Source organism: Embiotoca jacksoni, unplaced genomic scaffold (assembly GCF_022577435.1).
Source record: "Embiotoca jacksoni isolate LCO1_2020_lvr unplaced genomic scaffold, fEmbJac1.0.p SCAF_10, whole genome shotgun sequence".
Lineage (NCBI taxonomy): Eukaryota > Metazoa > Chordata > Actinopteri > Embiotocidae > Embiotoca > Embiotoca jacksoni.
This window is the reverse complement of record NW_027185230.1, coordinates 8,410,095-8,428,255: the sequence shown is the minus strand read 5'-3', so window position 1 is coordinate 8,428,255 and position 18,161 is coordinate 8,410,095. Positions and strand designations below refer to the sequence as shown.

Below are 18,161 nucleotides of genomic sequence, written 5' to 3'. Positions count from 1 at the left end.
CGATTCATCTTCATCTGTGTGTGTGTGTGTGTGTGTGTGTGTGTGTGTGTGTGTTAGAGACCAAAAAAAAGGGAGTCTGGGAGTTGACAGTTACCACTGTATTTATCCATTCCACTACTCAGTTTGTTGTTGTTTTGATTGTGAAAAGAAAAATTCATCAAACACATTTTTAATCTCTATAATAAAACTAATTTGGTTGTATTAAAAAAATGATCTTTGTCCAACACAAATGGACTATTAGTGTCACAGATGTTCCATGGATACTGAGACAGTTTTGATCCCGTTGTTATCACAAATAGGTAGATTACGGGGCTTTAAAATTAAAGTCATTGTTAAAGATACGAGACTCGCAGAATATGTGCTGTGCATGTTCTTTCATCCAATATTCCACATGATATCTTTTGCTAATGTGCAGGCAACATTGGCAGGTCTGCTGAGGATCATGTGCTGTTTAACATATCGCCATGAAATCTATGTCACACGTAAACTATTGAGCCTCTCAATCACCTCACTAACTTTACAGGTTAATATTTGTAATAACATCAATAACTTCCTGCTTCATGCCAAACACACATTCACAGAAAATGCAGAGGCGCACACACACACACACACACACACACACACACACACACACACACACACACACACACACACACACACACACACACACACACACACACTGAACACACCCACACTAGAATGTATGCAATTCATCACAGTTAAAATATTAAGAACAAATACATACATACCAAAGAACCGAGCAATAAGATACAGTAAAATAAAATGCTTAATTAAAAACACACACAGAATATACAGTCACTTTATATTTATTAATTTTTCTTGTACTGTTGCCATTTGAAACTATTTCCCATTTGAGCCTAATTTAGTTGCTGCGCCCACTTTTGTCTGTTTCTTGCCACACATATTGTTTGGGAAGATTAAAAGTGAGTTGTTGTTTTTTTTTGTTTTTTTTTGCTAACTAACTAAAAAATGATCCAAAACCCCCAAAAATATCACATTCTATTTTATTGCATGTTATTACACAACACATTTATGATGCACAGTCTATCAAATAAACCTTTTGTTTCATTAAAGTTTTTTTTAGCAAAACAAAACCATTTCAGAAGGAAAAAAAAAAGTGCTTTACAGGGATTTTACGATCTCAATAAATAGAAGGACATTGAGGTCTTGTTGGATCCTGTTCTTCACACAATGGCCATGGCACTAAAATACAGATGCACACTCGCTACCCCTGTCAATACACACACATGCACACATGCACACAGAAAAACACACCGGAAAAAAACACACACACACACACACAAACACATGCACGCAAATACACACACACACACACACACACACGTCTGACTATGTACAGACCCAGTCAGTTTTATTCTGTCCATATTGTACCAATTCCCCATTTCCCTCCTTGTGTGAAACACACACACACACACACACACACACACACACACACACACACACACACACACACACACACACACACACACAGAGGCAGAACAAGCAACCTCATAAATTATAAATTAGTGACAACACACCTGGTTGAAAATATGATTTTGTAGGAATGTGTCATTTGACTATTATGCTCATCTCAGACTTCCCTCTGTTATCAGGAGTGTGACGACTTTAAATCTGTCAACTCCTGTCTCTGTTGTTAAAGACATAATTGGATAATTTCACAAGCCCCAATCTTGTGCCTGGTGGTTTTTTTCACAGTCCAAATGCTACGACAGACTTTGAGAAAATATTTAGTAATTTTCTGGAGAGATTTAGCACCCTCATAATCTGTCCTAAATATTGTAATGCAATTCAAAAACAACCAAATCATTGTTTAGTTGTCTTTACTAATGGTAAAGATAAGGCACATAATATTTTCATTGTTTAACAAAAATGTAATTCAATACCTAATTTCAGTAGAAATTTGACCAAAAATGGAACTGGAAGTTTCTGTTTTTTTGAGATGTCATATGTCACTACAAAAGAAAATATTTCCACAATCAAAGTATTTTGTTTACATTTAAGTTTCCTTCATGGTTGCTCAGAGAAAAAAAGAGGACGGAGTCTTACCTCTAATGTGGTTTACTGTGTGAGCCCGGCCCTGCGGCCACAAAGACAAGTTCCCCCTTGAATTTATCTTCAGTATTCTGATCGCGATCAAGAAGCTTCAGTCCTGCTTCTTTAGTCAGTTTCATCCCTTTGAAACTCCCTTCATCTTTAAATCAGGAGGCGGGTGAGTCGAATGGAGGATGCTGTACATGTGAAGCAAAATAGGTCCATTACGTAGCGTAAAACACAGTCTGTGAGTTCTTGCTTGTGGGAAATGATTCATTTTTGAGAAGCTGGCTGCAGATGGATATTCCCGTCCTCAGAGAGAAACAAAGTTAATGACTGATTCATCTCAGTTTTTTTCTTTTTCATCCGTTTCTTTTTCCGTTTCCAAGTGGACAGGGCTCCTGTAAGATTTGTCTTTTCCCCAAGTTGACTACTGCGTGACCTTCAAGTCAGTTCAGCAGATCGAGTTAGGATCCGGAGGTTAGGGGTCACGAGGGTCGTGGTGGAGAGCTAGCGGCTGAGAGGCAGCTGGGGCAGCGACATGGCCTGGTGGGGGAGACTCTGAGCGGTCAGGACGGAAAAGGGATGACCTGGGGAACACACAAAAAACAAACAAAAAAGTATTTAAATCTTTAAAAAAAAAAAAAAAAGAACTACCCTGTATGCCTTGTCATTAAAATACACAATAAAAAGCTGCGCAAAAGCAAATCACAACTCACTGTCGATGTACCCGTGAAGGGCCACCATGCGCGCTCGCTCAGGACTGCCAAAGGGGGAATAATGCAGCTCATCGGGCAGCGATGAGGGTATCCTGGACTGAGGATGACCTTGGGGAGCCCCACTGTGCTGGGGCGTGTGCTTTTTATGTCTTGCTCTGCAGTTTTGAAACCACACCTATGAAGATGCAATGTAACCAGACATCATGTGGCTATTTTTCTTGAATAGAAAATGTTGATTCATTTCAGTGGCATGCTTTCAAAAATCTCAAGTTCTAGATGCGTGTATGCTGTGAAATTAAGCTGTTTCTATACAAACAGCTATTGACTGATGAGCTGCATGACTGGCTGTACTGACCTGTATAACTCTCCTGCTTAGGCCCGTCATGTCGGCTAGTTTCTGTAGCGTCTGGGCGTCTGGATTGTTGTCCTGAGCAAACTGAGCCTGCATGATCTGCACATTGAGACGACGTGTTAGCATGAAATCAGCTGCTGCTAAAATCAGTGAATTCACAAAAGCTTAAAAGACTGAAGTAATGAACTACTGTCATTCAAACTGAGTCCACAGGCTACACTTAAGAGGCGAACTGTATTAGAAAAACAAGTCTGCGTTCAGCTGAGGCTGATGTGTATCACCTGTAGCTGTTCTGCAGTGAAAGATGTCCGCGCCCTTTTGGCCGGTTTGGGCTGACTGTCTTGTTCTGTTGGAACTGCTCCCTCTAATGAGATGCCGTTGCCTGAAAAACACAGAGATGTGAGCTGCAGGTCAGATATGAAAATCCTAAGTGAGTCAGGAGACATATTTAAAGCACAGGGCTCTCACACTGTATCATAAAGGGACTTAAAGATATTTGCTGCATCCGTTGGGACCCAAATTTAAGAGACACATTGTAATCCTGACCGACAAATCCTGCAGGTTGTTAATATTTGTTAATCTAAGAAATAATACACTTATAAAATGCAATTAGTTATGGGTTATTCGTGATGGCGCTCGCAAACCAAAATGAAATGCATTCTCATGTAGAACAGTAGATGCATCCTGTTTTGGAAAGTAACAAACATCTGGACAACCCCTGTGTTCATTTTGCTTCTCACCACTCTCGGCTGCACGTTTGAGGTTCTCCACCATGGTGTCATAGTGGATCCTACACAGGACCTTATCCTCCACCAAGCCGAACTCCTCTCCCGTGGACAGCTGCCTCTTACACGAGTAGCACGCAAAACACGCCAAGTGGTATGCGTTTCCTCTTGCGCGACGCACCCAGTCGCTGGCGTATATCTGCCGCCCACAGCGGGCACACTTAGTACCAAACCTACTGTGAGGAGAAGAGGAGAGGAAGACAGAGAGAGAAGCAGAATGAGGAATGAGGTGGGTTGCAGTAGCTTTTAAATCTTATCTCTATTTAGTAGATGTACGGCACACACAGAAAGCTAAACAAAGCATACTGACATCCTTTTCTTTGAGAGTATTTTTGAGGGGGATGAAGTTGAAAGTGAGTGTTTTTAAACTTGAAGTTTTGGCACAACTCAAAGGCTTTAAGGAAGAAACCTGGAGGAGGATATGGCTTTCAGAAAAGACTCCTGAGTGCGGCTGCAAGCTGAGCCTTGAATGCAAACAAACCAACACCTGCAATTTCCTGGCTGATGCATGAAGGCCCTGACATATACACATACACACACACACACACGTACGCACACAGGGAACCAACCTATACACACACACAGGCCAGGGTGGCTTTGCACGCGGTGAAAGATGAAGACTTGGATGACATCATTCGAGATCGCACCGCTGTAACTGATAGCAACAGTGAGGTCGGCAGCGTACAAACCTAAACCACCTGACTTACTGTTCTGGATGGGTGGTTGGTGTGTGTGTGTGTGTGTGTGTGTGTGTGTGTGTGTGTGTGTGTGTCTGTGTGTCTGTGTGTGTGTGTGTGTGTGTGTGTGTGTGTAGATTTAATGTTTTAGTGAGTACAGCAAGAGATGTATGTGACTCAAAGCAAGCTGCAGCGTCTCTGTTTTTAATACATTTGGAGAAATAATGGAGCCTTATGACACAGAAATAAGTTGCATCAGACTGAGGCAGCACAGACGATACTTGTTTGCAGGATCAATCCGCTGTTGAATTTGGGCTTTTTATTGGATTTGTTGAACATGAGAAAAATTTAGATTGTCACCAGACTTCATCCTTCGACTGGTTTTAGTGAACAGCTGGCGCTGCGTATCCAAATAAACCTTTACTTCAGCACAACTGAAATATTATACAAATTCCCTCATTGTACAAAATAATAAAAAGAGATTAAGCTCCTCATTTAGAGAGCATATTGTGGGTTTTAATGGGTATGAAACGCTTTAGGTTGGAGGTGGTTAGGTTAAGAGCCATTGTTGGGGTCAGCAGCTGCCAATTCTGGTGAAGGAGGAAAGATTTGTAGGCAGCCTGAAAGAAAGTGCTCCCTCCCGGGTAAAACTGGGGGGAAGGGGCATAAACAGGCACATTACGTTGAGCTGCAGAGCCAGATTTATCAAATTGGAAACATTTTCATCAATAGGCACTGACCCAGATGTGAAGAGGCGGACGCAGTTTTACGTACAGCTTTTTCAATACCATGCCTGAGCAACGTATCACAAACATATTCAGTGAGAGGTCAGTGGAGCTGGAGAGAGGAGGGAGCAGGAAACGAGTAGACACAGAGGAGGTAAGACATGAAGCAGAGTGGTAGTGCTGAGGGAAATGGCAGAGTAAAGAGCGTCGATGGCAGAAAGAGAGCAGGAGGACGGGGGTGCGGGAGGGCTCGAGGGGTTGCCAAGTGAGTGGGTTTGGCAGTGAATCAGTGCACTCAAGTCCACTCTATCTAGGATGAAAGCATACTATAGCCCTGACATCTCACCAGCTCCTCCTCATGTGTACGAGCTTGTTTGCCAGGAGTTTCCTGCATGTAGTGCGGTAGAGAATATCTATAGGTCATCTTTGGACAACTACTGTCTGTCTTCTTGTTTTTTCACTATCGTGGTTCAATTGTCTATCGACCGCAACACCAAATCCTTAGTGACCTTGAAATGTAACTGGCTGAAGTTGTCACAAATATGTTCAGCTTAACCAAGAAACTTTCTCATAAACCAATGAAGCCATTCCAGGGACAAATCGACTCCGTGTCTTACTGAACGGTATCGTCTCAGATCGTTATGGAGGATTCCAGACGGTTTCTACAGTAAAGAGGAAAACATTGTGGAGCATTGCAGCTAATCCAGCATGACAGCTTGTCAGTTTCGTGCTCCAAGACAGAACCCAGAAAAGCTGCAAATCATCCCCTGTTTTAACCCGCTCCTCCTCCGCTATCTTCATGCCCTCCCACCTTTTTCTCCCATACTGTGTGTATGTGTCTCTCGTTTTTTCTTAAAAACCTGATGTTTATTCTGGAACTATGTCAATCCTCACAGCCCTTATATTACTCATAAGAGGAATCCTACACCGCAAAACTCCCCTTTCTCTCCCAGACCTCTCTTATTTGCTCCACTTCTTCCGTCTAATTTTTACCCTCTTTTTTTGAAGACAGTAATTCACCTGCTGCTGAAAGAGGGGCTTGAGGAGGTACACGTTTTTTGGATTATTTCTGATGTGCTTCGAGAATAGACTAATCTCTATTAGATTTGTCCTGAGAGAGGTGTGCGGTTTTGAGGCGCACGGTTTGTGTTATGGGCCCACGGTGTGGGAGTCTAAGATGGGAAATGAACCATACCATTTACAGACAGCTTCTTTTAGCAGGTTTAACATATTATCAGGTTTAAAAAGATCAATCCTGCAAATAAAAGGATCCTAGACATTTTTATTCTGTGCTCTTTAAGATGCACTCACTGTGACTAGGGGCAGTTTTCTTTGTAATAACCAGCCTGATTTTCAGCATGAATAATCTATTTCACTGCTTTAACTGAGCAGTCTTTATTTAAATGTGCAGCACAGTGTGACAGATGTCTTATTATGATTTTAATTAATTCGCTTCTTAATAAAACTCAAACCATTCTACCGGCTGCTTGCCTTTGTTGCTATGGAGACCTAATCAGCTAACCAGAGGTGGGTGGTTGATGAATAATTATTAGTACAAAAATGCACACACGCGCAAAGAGTCATGTACGCATCCACATGTGCACCCACAAAGTTCCCTACATGCATGGACTCTGGTTACAGTGTCAGTATCCCAGGGTGCTCCTGATTAGTGCGGCAATGCTACTTCCTGTGTGGCCCGCAGCTCACGGACATGGATGAGGTTTCTACGCAGTTGGACGAGGGAGGGCTGCAGGGAGGAAAGGAGGGTAAGGGGGAGGAGGCTGATAAAGAAATGACTTTTGTGTGTGTGTGCGTGTGTGCGCGTGTGCGTGTGTGTGTGTGTGTGTGTGTGTGTGTGTGTGTGTGTGCAGGAGAGAGAGAGAGAGAGAGACAGAGAGAGAGAGAGAGAGAGAGAGAGCTAGCCCCTGAGGCCTGACATGGGTTTTGAGAGGCACAGCGAGCCTCTGTCCTGCGCCCCCTATGCTGACATACCCCCCATCCCACCCCTTCACACACATACACATGTATACGGAGGGAAACCCACTCTGATTTCCTGCTATTACGCCCCATTAAAGCAGCTGTCAGTCCAAAGCCAGATGAGAGGCTGACACAGATGAGGAAATATCTCCAGAGGTTTGAAACCAACCCCGAGGACCTGGACTCGCAGCGGTGTTTAGCCTAGTTTAAATCTGGCCTAAACCCAGACTACAGTTTATATTTAAAGAAGTGCACAGGCCCCGGCCTTTCAGCGAAGCTTTACTGTTACTGCAACATTTTTCATTCTCTTATCAGGGACTTATGAGGACATTGAATCTACATCTACGTCATGCAAGTGAGGATTTTATCACGAGATTGTAACCACTTACACCTACACATATCTACAATATCAGTCAAATCTATAATTGCTTTGCATATCATGTCTGACTTTAGCATCACTCCACACAGCAGACAGAGAACAATTATTTCAGAGAAGGCTGGAACTGTATTAAAAGGTGTGTTTTTGCATTAACATAAGTCTCTAAACTTTTGAAACTAATACATTAGTAACTTTGCAGCTTGTGAAAGTTTTCATATCTCAAACATCTGAATTATAGTTCAGGAAAAAAAAAAAAAAAAAAAAAAAAAATGAAAGAAAAACAACCGTACAGCGTTACAGATGCAAAGAGAAATAACATATCAACAAAGGAAGTTTTTAATAAAAGGGTCTGAAGTTTGAGTCAAACTTTGTCAAACTGTGTAACGTTAATTTACAGCTCTGTCATCAAACAAAGTAGCTTCTCAGTTTTTGAACAATTTGAACAAAAAAATACTCAATACATTTATGTATGATACTACTCCCATGGCCCCTATTGACTTCACTATACTGTAAAGAGCCATTCAATTATTAAATTAAACTGGCAGAAATATTGATTAATCATTTGAGTCATTCTTTATGCAAAGTTTTTTGGTACCAGCTTCTCAAGTGTGAACATTTGCTGGTGTCCCAGTTTTCCATGAAAGTAAACTCTTTGGGTTTTGACTGTCAATTAAACAATGCAAAGCATTAGAATATGTTAACTTGGGCTTTATGTAATAATGATGAGCATTTGTGATCATTTTCGACCTTCTGAACACGAAACAGGTTCATTATTAGAGAAAATAACGGCAGGTGTATCAATGATGAAAATGCTGCTGAATTCTTACATTTCCCAATGATGGAATGATATTATATTATTTTCTCAGTGTTAATAATCCCCCCAAAAAATTTAAGCAATTTGATGACACAAGTTTACAACAAATGAAGACAGCTGAGGTCTTTAAACCCTACAATCTTGTCAAAGTTACATCTGTCCTGTTTTAGAGGTTTAATGCTTTGAGGTATTCAAAATTCACTCTGTGTCTCTCTGAGTCTTACATCCAGAGTGCAGCGTTGAGGGCGAGGAGGTGGATTTTGAGGGAGATTTAAATGGAGAGGGTCAGGTAAAATATTATTATGGTGTGGCAGAGCAAACACGAAATTCTCCGTTTTGTGAAAAAATTAGCAAAATGACTGGCAGCTGCGAGGCATGCATAAATAAACAGAGAACCCATTTTGTGTGTGTGTGTGTGTGTGTGTGTGTGTGTGTGTGTGTAAAAGGAAGATTATGTGTGTGGTGTACCGTACATTCTTGCTACGTGTCTTTAAATTTTTCATATTCATGTTTCATATTTCACATTATAGGTGTGTGTATGTTTAAGTGCGCAGATATCTGTGTTGGTGTGTGTGTGTGTATGTGTGTGCGTGTATTTTTAGTTTGGATGGGAGTCACATTCAGATCAGAAACATGCTGACCAGGCACTCGGGGCAGTCTAATTTCTGGTCTGGAGGCCTGAGGTTCTGGGGTGGAGGACAACTAATTGCTGGTGATTATAAACCTCAAAGCGGTGACCTGGTGTCAGGTTTTGATCAGACAAACACCAAAGCTTGCTCCATGCACTCACACACACATGCAGTGTTAAGCACAATTGGGCACGTGTGTCCATACAATATATGCCCCCCCCTCCTCCCCCCGCTCTGGGCTACTGAACAGAATTTTACTATGCTGCTGCTGCTGGTGTGAACCCCATTTAACCTCAGGTATCACACTCACACACACTCTCTCACACACTCACACACACAAGTTGAGATTGAGAAAGAGGTTCTCCAATCGCTTTTAAATTTCCAAAAGGCACGCAAAATGAATACACAGTCAAAAAAAGTGAATAAAGAAATCTGAGTGGAAGCTTGACTCTTTTGGTCTCAAGCTTGCATGAAAATTAAATAAAAATTGGATGTTTAAGAATAAAAACGTCTATGGGGCCTCGTTTCAGCCTAACAGTTGAATGTGTAATAAATGTATTTGAAATAATATATATTTAAATTATTGTTATTTGTATTATTATTATTATAATTATTCAGAAAATAAATAACATTATATGTTCTTCTATTATATTTATTTGTGGCGAAATCCCTCTATTTTCAGCTTCTTGGTGCACTATAGTTAATACAATAGAATAGAATAGAATAGAATAGAAATTGGGCATTTTCCCTCTCTGTTGGATGACCACGTTTTGGTAACAGTTAATGCTTTGCTTGCCTTCAGGGACCGACTAAACTCAGACTGCTACACAATCAAATGGGCATTTCCGGTGATTTCCGTTTATTTGTGTCCAAAGTGATCAAACAGCTGCCGCGCGCCGGTTGGCACGTGCTGCATGAACAGTGTGTTGATAAGTTAAAAGTCTGCTGTAACTATTGAGTTTGTGTAGGTGTGTGTGTGTGTGTGTGTGTGTGTGTGTGTGTGAGGAGAGTGTGTGTGTTAACCTCTTTTTATTCGGCGCACAAATACTATTGGAAAACAGATCACGTAGTGGCCAAGAACAAAAAAAAAACAAAAAAAAAACACGTCCAGATCTAAAGTCTGACATAATCCACAGAAAATATACAAGTCGAATAAACCTAAAATACACCTTTTAAATTCTGATGATCTCAGCTGCAGAAGTTGTTGAGAACGTGCGTAAACGTTCTCCTCAAAATAGCGCGTAACCTTACACAACCTCCAAACATCCGCCTGCAACATTTATAATTTTTTTTTTTTAGCTTTTTAAGGTAATTGTCCAACACTACACTGGTGCACATTCCTCTTTCTTTTTTTTTTTTTTTTTAGCGTGTGGAAATGTTGTGTTTTTTGCTAGCCATAACAAAAGTGCGGGTCTTTCAGCTCTTCACTGTAGGTAAAGACTTTTATTTTGTTCCACACTTTCAGTTTTTCAAAAGGCCTTTCAAGAATACATGAGGCAGCCCACACCTCTCTCTCTCTCTGTGTGTGTGTGTGTGTGTGCGTATGTGCGTGCGTGTGCGTGCGTGTGTGTACAGCGGACGTGGTATTTTGAAAGCACGGCCATAAACTTACCCTACCTGAAATAATCCATTTTACAGAAGATCTCTTTGTTTTTGATGTAGCAGCTGCTGTGCTGACGTAGTGACGTCCTGCACACTGAGCACTCCAGACAGCGCACGTGCCAGATCAGGTTGTTCACCTGCAAAAGAGACGCCGACCTTGTCAAACACATACATCCGATAACGACGACATATTTGACGACTTCGATGGTCTATCACGACTCACGCTCCGGAGTTATTTCTCATCAAAAAAACGTGATAATGTAGCCGCTTTACTCCAGCTGACGGCGCCTGCGCAGTTCGGCTCAATTAGCTTAGTAAAGAATTTTCTTTGGGGGGAGGGGGGGGGGAGATCAACAGGCTATTTTTTTTTGTTTTGTTTTTTCTAATTTGATTTATATTGATCTAATAAAACTGTAAAATGTGATTACCTAAATTTTTTTTTTTTTGAACAAAAATAAAACATCTCGCAGAGATGTTCAATAATGTGTTTAAAAGGCTTAGACTAATTTAATTAACCTAAGACGATAACATTTTAATATTCGTATATTAGGGCCTTTAAGTGAGACTGAGTGAGATGCCTTCGTATTTCCACGTATTTCTTCTCCGTTTCCTGTCATGAAAAGAGCGTTTTAACTTGGAAAATGCATCCATTTAATTGTTATTATATAGCTTACGTTTAATGGTGGCCTAGTTGTTGTTGTTTTTTTTTTTAAAGTGGGAGACTAAAATCAGTCTCTTGCTGCTGCAATGCCTACATGAAAATATTGAATGTCAACATCCTAACTGGTCCCGAACTAATATATTCTGACACAGAGCGCAATAATTTCGTTCGACAGTAATTAGTCTATAACCATTTAGCAAAATGGAAAAAAAAAAAAAAAAAAAAAATCACTGTCAGGCATGGAAAACGAGTGACCAACCTGCAATAACAACTGGTGATATACTTGAAATTAGTTCAGCATCTCGCTGCCTAAACAGCTGATTTGATACAATTTCCAATAATTTTTCTAAACTGAACCTAATTAGGGTATTTATGATGAGCGAGATCATGAATGTTGTTTTGTAAAACTAAAGCTAAAACAGTACTACTAAAATTGTTATAATACATTTTGACCAGTGAATGCATTCTTAAATTTGGGCAATTTCATGATGTATTTATTGTAACTATTTCAGGGCTGTTCAGATCCGTAGCAATCGTTTTGTATACATGCGTATATAAGCCGTTACGACATTTTACGCGACAAAAAGTTGGCTAATTATTTTTCAAACAAGAGTTTACAATTAAAGAATTCATAAAACTGCTGCTCCATAAATAATTTGAATGTAAAATCATATATATTGTTGGTATTTATAATGTAAAAAAAATTACTGTCATAAAGCATGTTTTTTTCCAGTTATTTGTAGCCTGTATAAAAAAAAAAAAAAATCCAAGATTATAGAGAAACTTTGTCATTTCAGATGAAACCCAAGACAAAAAAAAAAAAAAAAATATCATTTTCAATCTAATTCATTTATTCTTGAAAATTACAAAAAAAAATAAAAAAAATATCTACAGCCTATATAGCTAACCGCATAACATTTGAATGTTTGAATAAATATCATTTATTGCCGTACCAGTGTTTCCTTTGCCTTATCTGTATTGCACACGTAGAACAAAGTGAAGTCAGATAATGGACTAATGATCTTCACACTTCCTGACAACATTTGCACGCCAGTAAAGACTGTTGTGATTTGGGAGCACGCGGAGTGCACGCGACAAGACAAGGGAGGCTGTAAAATAGTCGGAACCAAAACATCCCTGTTGTGTCTGCGCTTTGAGACGTTTTTATTGAATATTTATATATATTTTTTTAAATCGCTTGTTTCCCTGACGGTGGAGATAATACCGTTTAGATTTAAAAACCAGTTCGTCTCTTGTATCGAAGAGTTTTATTTTGATATCGTTCGTGCTGTAGCTGCAAATTAATTGTAATGTTAAGTCATGAATGAATTAGGCTTGGTATTTCTTTAGGCTTTTTTTTTTTTTTTTTTTTTTTTAATTTGCTGCATATTTGATATAATTGCCACGGACATTATGTTTTAATTTAGTTGGAAGTTTTATTTGTGCCGAATATTTCTTAAAATCTCATCGACCGACACGAACAGTCAGCTGTCCAGACTTTTTTTTAAATTTTTTTTTTTTATTTATTTCATTGAAACAGTGCAAACATAAAACAGGCCTGTGCTATTCAAAATAAGACCTGGGGGGGGGGGGGGGGGGGGGGGGGGGGGGGGTCAACATGGCACCGTTCTTCGTCCCCTTGTGTTTGTCAAGCTATAGGCCCTATACCCGTGTAAAAAAAAAAAATAAAAAAAAAAAAAAAAGTGTACACAAACCAACAAGGCGCCCTGGAAGAAAATAGTTTCTTGTCTTTTTTTCAGTTGAGGAGTTGGTCGGCCTCTCACCTTCAGCAAGTATCTGTCCAGGATCTCCAGACCGCAGCTGGTGCACAGGTTCTTCCCGGTGGACGGCACCGAGCTGGTGGTGGAGATCGGCGAGCACACGGAAGGAGTGGACGGAGTGCCGGGGGACGAGCGAGTGTCCTCCCGCTCCATGTTGGACCGCTGGGATTCTCCGTCCGAGTGAGACTGCAAGAGGACATCAGCAACGGCTTCAGTCACGCACAAGACTAATAATCCTCATCAGCGCGGTGCCAGTTTGCAGATGTCGCCATTTTCATGATGTGCTCTGCACCGCAACGCGCGCATATTTCACACATTTTTTAAAATGATCGTTTCATCCAAACTGGCTTAATACATTTCCACGTGCCGCACGAATGTGCGCGGACCGAACTGGGTGCGCAAATTTGGCGCACAGGATGAGCCATACATTTTTTTGTTGTTGTTGTTGTTGTTGTTTTGTTGAAAAGCATAAACAAGGGGATAAAGCTCTCACCATTTGGTGTGTGTTTAGAGTCCACACTGCAGCGCGAGGCTCCCGGTGTACCCTGACGCTCGGTAGAGATCACCTAGAAGAAAACCCTCAGTAAACGGCAGGTCTTATCTTCATCTGAGAAATCCTCGGGAGACATTTGCAGACAGCTCTTCGCGACTACCCCTATATAAAGTAGTCCTGACAATAAAGCCCGGTTAAAACTGTTAAAGGGGCCCCCGCAAACAAAAGGCACATTTTTAATGAAGCTATTTCAATTTGGATTGATTTTTTTTTTTTTTTTTTTTTTCCCTGCCCTTAACCCATGCCTCTTAGAATAATAGCATTTTCTTCGCAATCCAGGACACGAGAGTGGGGTGGAGGGAGGAGGGGGAGGAGGGAGGAGGAGGAGGGGGGGGTGAGGAGGAGGAGGAGGAGGAGGAGGAAGGGGGGGGGGGGGAAACTACCTGTAATTACGAATAGCTCGAAACGCTGCGGATAAGAGGGAGCCGAAGTGTCAATTTCAACTGTCAATCACGAAAAGGCAACGGGTCACCCAAAGAATTGCAAATTTGATTTTTAATGGCTGTAATTAAAATCTAATTCTCTTCAGGCGAATTGGCAGCGTTTCGAGAGGCTCGCGGACCGCAAATCACGCTATTCATAACGGAGAGGCGCGTGCCTCTTCACAGCGGCTGGCGCGTGCAGCTGATCTCAGTACACAAGCCGCGATTCTTGTGACATCACAGGCAGACAAAACCAAACTCACGCAGGAGGAGGAGGCGAGCTGCAAATAAATTGCACATACTGACATGGGCAGATTTTGGTCAGGAAACAATGAGTTGGAAAAAAAAACAAAAAAACAAAAAAAGAAATCACTTTTTTTTTTTTTTTTTCTTCACCTCTTAAGGTGAAGTTGTTACATCCCGCATATACGTCATCACATTAAACCTATCTCTGGTCATTAAGCCACAGCAAAGGCCCGGGCAGTTGCGCGAGTCCGGTCTGAAATCTTTACGCGCAAAGTCGAAGCTCAGTTTATTCCAGCGTCAGTACCTGCTTCGTGGGAACTCCTTCGGACAGAATCTTATTTCCCTCTGAAAGAGGTGACAAAACTTCATTTTTCCAGTACATGAACCCCCCCCCCCCCTCCCTCCCTCCCCTTCCCCCGGGGGAGTCTCAGCGCTTCAAGTGTCTCCAAAACTCGGTGCCCGGGATCAGGGGCAAGGAATCGACGATTGGGGCGTCAAACCTCCGTAGCATCCGTACCGCGCACGGACTCGCGTGCAACTGGCGAAAAGTTTTGCTTTTAGCGCAAAAAAAAAAAAAAAAAAAAAAAAAAAAATGTTTTCTCTCTCTCTCTCTTTTTTTTTTTTTTTTTTTTTTTTTTTTTTTTTTTTGGAAAAACAAAAAACTGCTGCAGCGCGCGACGAATCTGACTCAAAACAGTTGTGAAGCTATGCAGGAGACGAGGAGTTGCTTCGCTGCTCTTCAGAGAGCCTGATTTAGAACAGAACGATTTCTTCCTTTCCCCGTTTCCCCCTCTCTCTCTCTCTCTCTCTCTCTCTCCCTCTCTCTCTCTCCCTCCGCTTTGGAGCAGGAGTCCTGACTACAGGAAGTTCATCAAATTGTAGGGGTTGGCAGCTTTTTTTTTTTTTTTTTTTTTTTTTTTTTTTACTCCGAGGCTTTTCAGATGAGAGGCTGCAGGGGCTTTGCAAAAGGCGACCGGAGCGCAAAACGAGCGGAGAACCGAGAGCGTCTCTGCAGAGCTGCAGTGAAAGTTGGTCCGACTCTCTGGCCTGCCTTATAGTGAAAGAAGGGGGAGGGTGAGGGAAAGAGTTTCATATGCGTGAGAAGGGTGGACGCAGTTTTGGAACAGTTATGACAGAAACTTACTCAAGCTCTGCTGGTGTATGTTTGATATCTCAGACATTTATAGCGGCAGCCGCAGAGAGAGAGAGAGAGAGAGAGAGAGAGAGAGAGAAAAAAGTAAATTATAGTTGTATATATAATTGTCATTTATTTGCTACTGGAAATATACAACTGATGCTGATTATATAAGCAGCGGCGCGACAATTTACGAACATATTTGCGCATATAAATAAACCTTTGTATAAACGGCGATTATAGTGTTTATTCGCGTGCAACATTTACATCCAAACAAATAACGACGCTTCGAAATACAAGAGAATTAAGAGACTGCATTTAAAATCTTAAATGTAAAAAAAAAAATAATCTAATTAATTACATTTTAATTTAAATAATTGCTTCACTCCAAAGTATTTTATTTACCTTTAATATAAGTATTTAAGGCTTCACGTATAGGCCTATTTATAATTGGATGACCTGAAAAATTCGTACAGGAGTATAACATTTCAATTTCACGCAGTGTGAAATATGAAGGTCAAATACATTATGACAAAATGTATATTTCACTTTGGTGTTTTTAGAATTTAGAAGGCAAACAAGCTAAACAATAATACTTAGGCTATATGGTGTAGCTACAGATGTTTGGTTTTTTTTAAGTTAGGATTATATATTTTTTTTAATATATATTGTCTATTGTTTCAACACTTGAATTTTATATCCCTAACAAAATCGGTCATGAAAGAAAGAGAGTAATTCACGCAACCATTATGGGAACTGATGCACATAAAGCTAAATGCTCACAAAAACTCACTAAGAGGAAGCCTGATAATTACAGGATATGTTTGCGCACAGGCTGGTTGAAATCGACGTGTCAATCATTTGGTTTTCCGCAAAGAGCACAGAGTAATCTTAAATTCAGAATAAAAACTAGACTTAAAAAAATATAGGAATTTCTTCTTCAGTCCAGAAATATAGGCTAGGCTACTGATTATTTTTCCATCAGTTGAAAAGATACTTTAACAAACAGGCCTTTTTTTTTTATTTGAAACAGATAAATACAGACATTGAAAAGAAATCATTTGTCGGCTCCAATGGACATCAGAAATATTCTGCAATCTGGTAAATGACGTTTATACCAACAATCAAATTCGATAAAGGGCTGATGTCAAGAGGTAGGATTTGGTTCATCGATACGCACCAAATTGTGCTCTTCCGTCTATAATCATCGTCTTTACTGCGATGTTACAGACCAACATTTGAGTTAAATCTGCTGGGTATCCTCGCTACAACATTTGTGTTGGTCAGGAATTTTTGGTTGGAAAACAAATTTTTGCCCTGACAGGCGATTTTACAGCCTCACCTGCGGGACAGAACAAGTGAGATCACATTAAAGTTGCTATGCTCAATTATGGATATCAATAATTACCTTTAAAACATAATGTTTGCTCATTAAACCCGTATTCAAAAAGGGCTACAAAATATTGCAGTTAATTACAGGAGTCTCTGGTAGACTGCACAAAATGCAGCAATAATTATAGAATATGTTTAGAAATGCTGTGGCTCCATACCTGTGTAGATGTTTTCTATGTTTCCCATTAATGACATGGAGTTTAATTAAATGTTGTGATAACTCCTAAACCTGAATCTGTTATTTTAATCGCAACATAGAACATCTATGTCATTAAAAAAACACATTGGAGATGTGATTATTAATCTTTAATTGAAAAATCCAAATAATAAGACTGTGGCCAGGGAGATACCGAAAATCTACACACTACACAAAAGTCTGTAAAAAGACTCATATAAAAATTGGATCCAAGACAAAAAAAAAAAAAAGCAAAACTTGAAGGAAAAAAAAAAACAAGGAACCACAAAAATCCTGCAACTTGCAGTGACAGTCGCTGAGTGGCTTGTGGCTAATCATTTGAACTCCGTTAATACAAACCAATAAGTCTTAAATAAATCCAAACTGAAAAGTAAGGCCCCCAAAAAACAACTTCTCTCTTCATTAAATAATGTAATCTGTGAGTAGCAGACGTGTCAAAAACAAGAAGAGAATTTAAAGTCCTAAACAATAACTTTTCTCTTTCCTATATTGTGTGACTCACTGGACTCGCAGCCATATGAATCACACCTGTGATAAATCTCTGCAAAAGTGACAGCAGATTGACGAGGGATCAAACCTGCACGGCCGCCGGGTCATAGATCAGACTAAATAAGAACTGCTGAACCTGTAACCTGAAAACACTTCAGGCATTTGTCCATGATCGTCGCGGTTCCTCCCAAACAGTTCGGCTGCTGTTCATCTGGTTCAATTGAAAATCTTTCCTTCCCAGATAGGATGCGTATAGTTTGTATAGGATCTAATGTAGAGACTGTTTGTGTGGAGGTGGGGGCTGAGGTGTGGATAATGGAGGGATGGGGTGGAGGCTCTCCAGAATAAGTGGAGGGTTGGGGGGGTGGGTCATCTCCTAAACTTGCGGAAGGGCCTGCTCTGGTTATTGTGGTGCGATTTCTGGTAGGGCTCCCAGCGTTTCCTCTCTGGCGGTTTGTTGTAAACGTAGGCCGACGGGCCCGAGTAGCTATCGTCTGGATTCTCCTCCATCATCTGGAGCTTGGCCTCGATGGCGCGGATCTTAGCACTCGTAC

General features: G+C 40.6%; 2 protein-coding genes across 7 annotated transcripts in view; both read right to left on the bottom strand.

The window, feature by feature from the left end:
• The window catches only part of lhx6a (LIM homeobox 6a), a 23,964-nt gene that overhangs the window by 3,900 nt on the left and 1,903 nt on the right, over positions 1-18,161 (bottom strand). For 2 of the 6 annotated variants that reach the window (XR_011178984.1, XR_011178983.1), the window contains exons 1-8: positions 13,668-14,674; positions 13,178-13,360; positions 10,748-10,869; positions 3,885-4,105; positions 3,426-3,526; positions 3,148-3,243; positions 2,793-2,967; positions 2,089-2,663 (exon numbers count right to left, since the gene is read on the bottom strand). Coding sequence is in view for 4 of the 6 variants with exons in the window: in XM_069163850.1 (XP_069019951.1) it covers positions 2,584-2,663; positions 2,793-2,967; positions 3,148-3,243; positions 3,426-3,526; positions 3,885-4,105; positions 10,748-10,869; positions 13,178-13,383; positions 13,668-13,740; positions 14,700-14,777 (1,152 nt within the window). In the remaining 2 variants the exon portion in view is untranslated. Of the gene's footprint in view, positions 1-201; positions 2,664-2,792; positions 2,968-3,147; positions 3,244-3,425; positions 3,527-3,884; positions 4,106-10,747; positions 10,870-13,177; positions 13,384-13,667; positions 14,675-14,699; positions 14,798-18,161 lie in introns of those variants that run through there. The other 4 variants (XM_069163850.1, XM_069163832.1, XM_069163812.1 and 1 more) reach the window with 4 other exon arrangements.
• rbm18 (RNA binding motif protein 18) overlaps positions 16,535-18,161 on the bottom strand; it is a 15,205-nt gene continuing 13,578 nt past the window's right edge. Inside the window, exon 6 of the mRNA XM_069163864.1 lies at positions 16,535-18,160. Coding sequence (XP_069019965.1) covers positions 17,977-18,160 — 184 coding nt within the window. The 3' untranslated portion in view covers positions 16,535-17,976. The remainder of the gene's footprint in view (position 18,161) is intronic.